This window comes from Parasteatoda tepidariorum, chromosome X1, assembly GCF_043381705.1.
Source record: "Parasteatoda tepidariorum isolate YZ-2023 chromosome X1, CAS_Ptep_4.0, whole genome shotgun sequence".
Lineage (NCBI taxonomy): Eukaryota > Metazoa > Arthropoda > Arachnida > Araneae > Theridiidae > Parasteatoda > Parasteatoda tepidariorum.
Window position 1 is genome coordinate 13,428,849 of NC_092214.1, and position 11,030 is coordinate 13,439,878.

General features: G+C 28.3%; 1 protein-coding gene across 3 annotated transcripts in view; it reads left to right on the forward strand.

Moving 5' to 3' along the window:
• LOC122270900 (G-protein coupled receptor-associated protein LMBRD2) overlaps positions 1 to 11,030 on the forward strand; it is an 85,212-nt gene that overhangs the window by 28,351 nt on the left and 45,831 nt on the right. For all 3 annotated transcript variants that reach the window (XM_071187518.1, XM_071187517.1, XM_071187519.1), the window contains exon 8: positions 7,422 to 7,529. In XM_071187518.1, coding sequence (XP_071043619.1) covers positions 7,422 to 7,529 — 108 coding nt within the window. The remainder of the gene's footprint in view (positions 1 to 7,421; positions 7,530 to 11,030) is intronic.

Here is an 11,030-nt window from a genome sequence, read left to right on the forward strand (position 1 = left end):
AGAACTTGCTCTTCAGTTTCTGTCAAAATCACCTGATGTCCTATAAAATATATTTTTATGTGTTAAATCGTTTGATTAATTCATTAGAAAAATCTTTGTGGAAGAAAAATAATAGTTTACCAGCACGTTTCACATGTTTCTTGTGAATTTTATTAGAGATAGTATTTCTGGGGATTTTGTTCTTCCGAGAAGCTTCTGCAATCGACATACCACCAGCAACTGCTTGCAAACATTGTTGCAGCTTTTCTAAAGTGTAATCACAGTAGTTTCTTGTTCCAGGTATTTTTTTATAACGTCTGACAATTTTTCTGTTGAAAAAAAAAACGAATGAAACTTTGCACAAAGTAGCCCCACGGTGCATTTTTTTTCATTTTCTATTTATTTGTTATTAATTTTCCAAATTTTTTAACGCTAACATGATATAATTGTTTATTAATATATAAATAAAAAATTTTGCACTTACGACGATTGTTTTATCAACATCTTTGCAATTCACAGCTAAAGTTTCCACGCACACTTTTTGACGTCCGACATTCTCGGAAAGTTGTTGACATTGGATAAACAAAACACACTCTGAGATTGTTTTAAAATTCGAAAAAATGTTTCTAGTAATAGAGGAGACTTCTATCTTCAAATTCCACACATTTTAAGGTGAAAAAAAACATACTGAATAGCAGCACTTGAAAAGTGCCAAATTCGACTTTGCACAAAGTAACACAAAGTAGCCCCACATGACGGTACTAAAGATCTCTGTAAATAATAGTGCTGATTCAAAACAAACAACATTATTTAAACATTTTACTTTAGATATTGATTTAAAGAAAATATGATTAATGAAATGTTTAAAGGATTAAAAGTAGAAAATCTATAAATCACAATTTTCTATCAACCACATAAGGGTGGTATAACCAATGAAATTTGCAATTAAGATATTTCTATAACTAAGCAAGAACTATTAACTTTTTACTTTGTTTTCTAAGAGGTTAAAACTTCAAATGCTAATCAAAACAAAATTGCTTAACATGTTTGTTGCTAGTACTTATGCTGCTGAAAATTTTATTTTTTTTTCTATAAAAAAGTAAATACCTAAGTGCATATTTTGTGTTAAGTATCTAAGTATTATTTTAAAGCATTTTAAAATTGATCTGTTCCTGACAGTATTGCCATACATGGTTGGTAAGTTTGAAGTGAAGTGATAAGTAAAATGATCTATATAATGCAAAATCCCATAAAACGCAAGGTTTCAAGGTTTGCACTATGAGGATCTTTTACTGTAAATTGTTAAGTTTCAAAGCAGAAAAAAAATTTAGAAATATATTGATGTATGATCATCATTTTCTTTTGCTTCATAAAAATATATTACACAATACTTGTCCAATACTGTGCAAAAACTACTTAAAGTAACACATAAAAGCATTTTTTATTCAGTAAAAGCAATATATTCTACTAGCTAAACATATTATTTTCTCCACATCTATCTTAATTTTTTTTAAAAATTTAATGTTAAAATTTAAATGAAAATTAAATTTTAAAAAATGAAAAACTATACTTTGCTAAATTGTCAAAATGAATCTAACTATTTCTTTCAAGATTATATATTAAAAAAATTTCATCTGAAATAAATACTTTAGAATATTGGTACTTAACTTGGGGATTAAATATACATTCTATGGTTTCTAAGGAAAAAAACATGCGGACCCGGAAACTTTAAGATTTTAACCTGGATAAATCAGGGTAATTTGATACCTGATTTTAGTAGCCAGCCTGTGAAAGAAAGAAACTTGTTTTGGAATGAAAAGATTTTTGGCTCTTATTCAGTGCTTCTCAACTCATTTTTCTCTGTATACCAGTTTAGAAGCCCTTGAAAATTTCTGGTCTATCTTAAGTATTCAGTCTTTCAAAACATTTTAAATAATTGGTTTGTTGATTTTCTCTGATGTAAATTACTATGGACTAACTATAAATATCAATGGAGTATTTATCCAGCAGCTTAAAAGATTTAAAAGATAACTTTACCTTAAACAAATTCAATATTAATGCTAATAAACTATTAAAGTCCAATTCTAATTTAAACCAGTTTTTTATTATTTAACTGTGAGTCAGTCCCAACATAATGTAGAAATGGTGAGATATTACTCGCTTCAACAAATTCTCATAGTTTAGAGTTAGACTTATCTCTAAACCTTCTATAAAAGTTTTTAAAAAAAATTTTAAATTTTGTGTTATGTATATATGAGAAACTTTTTCTCAAAGTATAATCTGAAATTGATAAAATGTTAATAGGCATTGTATCTTTTGCATTAAGGTGTTTATAAATAGTTTATTCCTTTATGTACTTTAAACATTTCTTTCTTAAAAACAATGGCTGACATAATTACAGACTCTTAACACCATCAATTTTCAATAAATTTACTTATAGATTTTTACAAAATGTATTTAACTAATGTTTGATTGCAGTTAAGCACTTGATTAATTAAATGTTAAAATCCTGAAATTTAAAGTGATTCTAGTTTAGTAGGTTGACTTTTTATTATCAATCTACTAGGTGCAACTGAAGCTACATGAATGATACACTAACTTTCGAGAAAACTCTACTAAGGAGCACAGGATTAAAAAGTAAAAATAATTTGACTTTTGACTGCTAAATAAAACTTAAAGAAGTTTCTGATGAAATTAGATAGAGATTGTATTGGGTGTACAAATATGTTTCCAGTGTTTTCTATCAAAAATTAGCAGTTTATTGTGAAAAATGGTACAGTATCTTTTAATCAAAGTATTCTCCATTACTAGACAAGACTTTTTCCCATCTTTCTGGTAGCATTCGGATACCACGTTGGAAGAACTCTTCATCTTTTGAGGATGTCCACAAATCAACCTAATCCTTGGTTTCTTCAAATGATGTAAATTTCTACTGAGAAAGACGATGTGCCATCAATCGGAACAGGTGATAATCTGAAAGGGCAAGGTCTGTCGAATGTGGCATTAGGGGTTGGACTTCCCATTAAAGTGTTTCTGAATAGCAAAGTCAATTTTCATGCAAAATCGATGCTCAATGTTTCTTGGCCTCAGTTTGTATGGAACCCAACTTCCTCGTTTTTTGGATCATTTTCAACAACTTTAAACGATGTGAAATTGCTTCCTGAGTCACTTGTAATGTGCAAGTTCTTTTTGCATTTGAGAGGAATTTTCTTCCAATAATTCTTCAAATTCCTTGTTTTACAATTTCAGCCTTCCACTGCATTCTTTGTCTTCCGTGTCAAACTCGCCTTTTTTAAACTTCTGAAACCACTCACGTCAACTTCCCTCGCTCAAAGCAGCCTCACCATATGCTTCTCCAAGCAATCGATGCGCCACAGCTGCAGATTTCTTCAAATTAAATATGTGAATCAAAAGTTCCCCCCCAAATGATGCTTATTTGGTGCAAAACTTGACATTTTTGCACGAAAACAGTTACATAAACAGGGCTAGGCGTGAGTCACTTTTCTCACTTAATGTCACTATCTTAAAAAATAGTAACTTTTATTCACTGTTTTTAAGGCTTAGTCACTTATCTCACTTTTTTTATATTTAAATTTCATAATTTTCTCCCCAATTCAATCAAAAGAAAGATTTCACATTTCCCTAAACTAATGATATTACAATCCTCTTGCTCAAGTAAAGAAGGACTTACTCAAATGGGTGGGGCAAGAAGAGGATTGAATATGTGAAGAAAAATTGACAATTTCCACTTTCAAATGAATTCCTCTTGAAATGCAAGAGAGCCATTCACTGTATCGAGGAATGATTTTATTCATCATCTATCTTTACTCTCATTTTCTTACCTGCTGTCAAGCTGCAGAACATGAAATTTTGTATATTTCTCCTTGAATTGAATTTCTTTTTTCTGTAGGGTTCATTCGTACCTTAAATCTGCTTTATAGAGTATAATTTTGCATCATAGAAATTAAGCACTCTTAAAAGTTCTTATTTTATATTAAAAGTTCTTATTTTTTCTTCAAAAGAAAAAACGTAGATAAAATGTTTACTTTTACATTATATTTTTTATTATTATTTTTTTTCCTTTTTCAAAAATGTGATTATTTTTTAATAAGATGTTGTTATGTCGTGCGAATTTGAGTAATCTCTTTTTGACATGAAATTTCATACCGTTAGTTGTTTTTTTTAAAAAATTAGTTTTGATATCAGTAGTTATTAAGAATTTTTCACTCCTTTCTATGTGATTTTTTTAATTGTGCTGTTTTTGATGCAATGTTATAACACACAAATTTTAAATTGAAGAATTTCAAATTGATTCACCATAAATTTACTTGGTTTTATAATCGATTTATCAGTCAAATGATTGGCAATGTTTAGCTAATTTTTTTTCCACATGATTCTTTAAATATCCATATTTTATCTAATATGATGCTTATTATGTTACGTGTATTTTAGTGACAACTATTATTTTTTTACATTACCATCGTTGAACAGCCGACCTAATGTTTGGGTTTACGACTACTAATGTTCAACTCCATAACCTTGTAATTTTGAACTAATCCAGAAGACAAAGAAACTCTTGGATCAGTACCCCCAGAGGTGTTGATATGTTATAGGAACATCGAGGACTTTGTGACTCAACAGATTTAACGAGCACCAGTAACCATTTACTACACAGACAGTCTTCAGCCGTCAGAGATGGAACCCACGACCTCTTGGACATGAGCCCAGTGCCCTACCAACCAGGCTATCCCAGCCCTAGTAACAATTGCGAAGATTGTTCATGGACGTATTTGATTTCATTGTGATTTCTTAGTTTTATTTCCAGTGTTTACCTTAGGCATTCATGCAAATTTTTATAATTTTTTTAGCCCTTTTCTCGTCGTTTTTTTAATATGATGTTATTACTACTTGCCTTTTTCACCTTAAAGTTAAATTTTATTTCACACTCGATTCAGGGTGATTACGTTGTAAATTAATGTTGTTTTCCGAAAGTTTTTGCATTTATTTAATTTCATATTAATGCAATGTTATATTTTTGATTAATGCGATATTGTAACAGCTCTCGAATTTCAGTTTTCAGTAATGACAATTTGTTAATGATTTATTCATAAATGACTTTTAACGCGCTTAGTTCTATTGTGATTTCACTTTTTTCTCCTGAGAATTTTTTCAACCATTTTTATTTTTTATACAATGTTATTATATATGCTTATTTCGAATTTAACCCCTTTAGGACAATGATCACTTGTGTCTCACATATTTCAAATTTTGATACTTTTAATGCAATATTATTGTTATTTATTTCATTAATCACTTTTGGCACTTTCATTTTGCGCCATTTCTATTGCAAAAGCATAATTTTTTTTTTTGCAATAATAATTATTTAACGTTTTTTCTGTTCTTCACATTCTTTTTTAACTCCTGAGGAGAAGCACCTCTCAATAAATATGTATTTACTTTACATGATTGCAGCAATATTTTTGTTATACACTTTCGCTGCTTCTTTAATATACTTAAAGCCATAGTAGCTAAAGTTAAACATAAACTTTTTTTTAGTTGGGAAGTTATTTTTTTTAAATACTTATTATGTATTTTTTATTATTACTTTTTTTTAAAATTTCAATCGCAGTAAACTAAAGCAATAAACAGCTCCAGTAATAAATGTTTCTAAACCAATTTTTTTTTTTAAGTGGTATATTTTTATGGCTATTAGGATGTTGCCTGAATATTAACACTGATTTTAATTAAGTGACTATTTATCACTTTTTTCACTACTTTTTCTGCAATGACCAGTGTTGAGCCCTGTGTAAAGCAAATACGGAATCACCATAACTTTAAGGTTATGTTTTTACCAGACGAACAAACTTACAATAAGACATTTAACAACATTCAATTTCTACATAACCTTCTGGTAGTTCCATCTTGTGAGGAACGGCAGGAACTTATTTGTGCACCTAATATAATACTTTTGATTTTGCAGTTCTTAGCAAAATCAGCTTATTTTTATGCCTTCTCTCCATTAATCTATCCCTCAAAGTGATGCTAAAAAAGCTAGCTTAGAATAGCATTGTTATTTTTAGGAAATTATCTTTTGTAGTAATTAAGCAAAACTCATCACAACAGCATTAAAACATGTATTGGCAAAATTTTTTTTTATATTTTAAAAGGCAATCCTGAAATTACAGCTATTAAATACTGTTTCACTTTTCACAAAGGCATTTTGCTCATTTATAAAGTCAATATTTTTGAATATCCTTGGGTAAAAAGTAGAGGTTAGATTTTTGTAATCAAGAGAGCACTTCTTATAAACTATCATTGAAATTGAGACTTTTGAAACGGTGCTATAATTGTCCATATCTAAAGCAGTAATATTTTCTCTCCATCACCATACTAAAGATATTTACTTTTTCTGGCATCATAAGAAGCTGTTACAAAGGCTATTTTAAAAAATACACAAGTGGGCGACCTTTGTGCTGAAATACAAACTAAGGTAAACAATGTGCAACAGTTGCACTGATGAAGGTTGCCCTTTGAGCATCCGAAACAGCTGTCTGCTTTTAATAATATTTTTGTGCTCTTTAACGTTGTTTACCTTAGTTTGTAAAGGCTATTTTGTTTATAAAATTTCATTTTTAGTTAAATTAATAGTTTTTTGTTAAATTGTTTTCGTTTTCAGTCAATTTAAGAAAAATTAATGTATTCTTATTGTTATTCTGTCATTTAGAAGTATAATTAATTAGGCTTAAATAGATTAATTACTGCCATTTCTGTTGCAATTTTTTAAAAAAGTGGTAAAGAAATCAAACTTCTCTCAAAATGTCCCAATTTTAACATTTTCTCAATGTAACATTAGAGTTAAAAACAAAGTTTAAAATAATTAAATAATTATAGAAACTAAACCATTTTAAAATTATCTTTCAGAATTATATACAAAAAATATGCTTGAAATATTTTTGTAAAGATCAAGCTATCAGAAAATTGTAATTACAGAAGCCTGAATACATTTTAGCAATAATAATAATCTAGTAACTCTAGTAATGACACTCATAATGCGTAAAACTAATGAAAATTGTTATTTTCAATTCTGAGCTTAACACTTTGATTATGGGTAATTTTCTGTCCATCAAAATGGTTTTGCAAATAGCTTGGTTCCCTTATATGTTTTAAACTTCCTTGTCCTAATGTTTTAGAATTCATTTAGCCTGCAAGAACCTGAAGCATATCATTATCATCTAAATTCTAAATTTTTATGCAAGAAACACTAGTATTGTTTATAGTATTGGAATCACCTCTTTTCATGACCACTCTCAACTAGTTTTATCCAACACATTTTTTTTAAAACTTACCAAACTATTACTAAAAATATATTGCATAATCTTGCTAGTAATAATATTAAAACTGATAACTAATTTATCTACATTTAATCTGCTTTTCTTTTAAAGTTGCCAACTGAGCGAAAGTCAATCACTCAATTCAGACGGTCTAGAGAAGAGGGGCATTATACTCTGGATGGTATAAGCGAAAGAGGTTTGGCTAAACTGCATAAACAGGTACATTTTAAGATTATAAGCAAATTATTTTAATATTTTGTACATTTTGATCTTAATGAATGAAGTATAGAATGATGAGACTCTTATATATCGTACTTGACTTTGTGTAGTGTGTTAGTCACAATTTTTGCAACGAAAATAAGTTAGGAGCAAAATTACTCCACAGTTCTGGGATGACAGATGGTTTATTGTTAGTAATTACCAAGAATTCGTTTAAAATCCTATTAAACAATAGGACAAAGGGAAAGGTTAAAAATTTTTTTTTTAAAGAACTTGAAATGAAATATTTTTAAATAGGCTAGAAAAAACTTAAATGAGTATTTTCTGTCCGCTAAATTTTTATTCCATCACTGAAATACTATTAAAAATAAAATATATAGTTAATTTTATCTTTGTTCATTATGTTTCGTAATTGAAGGGCTCCCAAACTTTCCATGTTGTGGCACCCTTATATAGCTTATTCTATGATATTTGAAATAATCTCACCTCACACTCATGTTCAACAGTACAATTGTTATTATATGTTTCTTATATACCTAGTGTATACAACTCTATCTTAAAAATCATTCAAGTACTTAAATTGTAAATAATAGAAAAGCATTAAATTGTAAATAATAAAAAGCATTATTTTTATATTGTTATTCTGTACAAGAAAATATAAACAAAAAGAAGTTACCGTCCCCAATAAAAGGTATCATGAATTCGTTTCATACGATGGTTGAGCTTGCTGCTCATTACATAACTTTTTAAATCGCAGAATAAAGCTTAATATGACTGCTCACATTTGTATTTTAATATTAATTTTCAAGCTTTTTAAAACTGTTGAAAACCTAACTGATATGAAATAGCATAGAGAATGCTCATAACTTTTTCACTTGAAGCACTGTCTTGCCTTTTTCCCTTTTGAGTAGCAACAAATAACTATAAAATAACTTATACTAGACTTTAAATCATAGGCACTAAACACTTCAAGGCATTTCACATTTGGAAAGCCCCCGTTGTAATGAATTTGCTAAATCCTAATCTGAGCAAAAAAATAAGCATAGCAAGGTGTTGGTCTTTTTATTTATTTATTTATTTTTTGTTCATTTTCTGTCCATAGTATTTGGAAATTAAAACATAACAATTTCCATTTCTTTGTCAGTATCACTGTGGTTAAAGCACAATAGCTTTTTAATGTGTAGTATATCAAATTCATATGATGTACAATATGTAAAAATATTCTACCAATCCTCTGACAATGCATTCTTAGATCTCCATATTTTAAAAGAAATAAAAGAAATTTTTTTATTTTATCAAATTTTATTCTTCTTTACAAATTTGGAATTCGATGTTAAAGAGGTGATAGACGAACTTTTTTTCATTAATTACAATTTTCTTTTCATTTGCCACGTGTCTTATCACTTCTTAAAAAATGTTAAAAAAAACTATTATACTAAACATTTTGTGATCATGGCAAATTGTAATCATGCTGTACCGTACTACATATAAAATTAATATTCAAGTGATCAATGTTTTCATGGTGCTATATTTCAGATACAATGGAGTATTTTAAATTTAATTTTTAACATTCCAATGTTGAAAAAAAAATTTGTAGGTCATGTAGCAACACAGATTAAAACTGTCACTGTGTAATCTTCTTATGAACCCAAATAGACCAAAATGTGTGATATGAATAATGTCATATTTTACTTTTGACTATACTCTCTTAATTAACCAAAAATTTAATTAAATTGTTTACTTTTATGCCTAAAAAATATAAATCCCTTGGAAAAAAAATAGCTAACACCCTCCCTTATGTAAAATCTATAAATTGAAAAAAAAATCTGCTAAAAAGCCACTCTTAATATTAGACAAAAAAAAAGAAAGAAAATAAATCAATCAAATCAACTGCTAAACTATGTCCAACCCATGTTTGGCATTTAAGGAGAAAAAATTTCCCTTGAAATTTAATCTAAATTTAACTTATCCTTAGAGTTATGAAACCACCTTTTTGTCATGTAATGCTTTTACATTTTTTGTTTTAATAAACAATGTTAAAAACAATGACCAAGTTTTCTGTATGGGTGAAAAAAAGTCTTTAAAAAGGGATAGATGGTTAGTGAAACCAATTTTTAATGCTAAAACGATTTACAATACCGTAATTTCTATTAGATACACCATACCCATGAAAAATATTTCTAAAATGATCTATTATTATTGTATAAGCTACAATATAAAAATAAAAGAATTAAGAAATGGATCCCAAGTTAATGAAACTACTTTATAAAGTTAGGCTATTTTTATTACTAGCCCTTTTGGCTTTATCATGAAATATTCAAGAGTTACACTTAAATATTCAAGAAGCAGTTTTGAAACTCTTTCTCATCCTCAAAGTAAATCAACTTATAATAATAACAATTTCAAAAATTTGATCAAAGCAAGCTTAACAATCATTAATTTTTCAGGGATGTGATTCTTCCGCAAATTCGCGGATTTCCGTTTTTTTCCAGATTTTTCCATTTTTTCCGCTAATTTCGGCGGATAATATTTTTTGGACAAGTTAAAATATTTTATGAGGAATCTATATTTATTTACAATTTTCAAAGATAAACAGAAAATTCAAACTACGTCCTAGCTGCTAACCCTTCCGCATTTTTACTTATTTTAGCTATTTTCTCGACTTTTAATCACAGAAAATAAGATTTTCCATATTTTTATCCGCCCGCCGGATAGCTCATATTTTTTGCAATTCAGATGTCGCTGCTTCCTGTTTTCAGGCGTGAAATCAAACGAAAAAAAAAATAATTTGAGGTAGATTTGCAGAGGAAATATATATTTGCTCATTCAATTAGTCTTGTAAATTTTTATTTATTATGTCTAAACAAAAACAATACTAACAAAAATTTTAGAAATCCCAAGTCCAGATTCTGCAAATATCTCGATTCTTTTTCACGCGATTTTAATATCAATCATTGATTTTCGTATTTACCTGATTTAAAAGTTGCGCATTGCGATTCTTATTTACGCTATTTAAATATCGTACATTATGATTCTTATTTACAGGATTTTAAAATCCAATATCGCGTTTTATATTTACGCGCTTTTAAAACCTTATGTAGCGATTCGTACTCATGCTAGCTTAAAATCTAATGCATAGATTTGTTTTTGCGGTTGTAATATTAAACATCGATTTTCGTATTTATATGTGCTTTAAAAATTACACATTGGGATTCGCATTCGCGCGATTCAAAAATTATGCATCGTTATTCTCTATTTACATAATCTAAAAATTATGCATCATGATTTGTATTTTCACATATTTTAAATTCGATACAGAGCTTCATATTCATGTGAATTAAAAGCCTCATATTGGGATTCATATCCTCTCAATTTAAAATCATTCATATGATTCATATTCATACAATTTTAGAATTAATCATCAGGACTTATAATCACATGGTTTAGAAGTTTAAAAATCACACTTTTTTTTGTCAAATATTTGTGTGTGTGTGTATATAT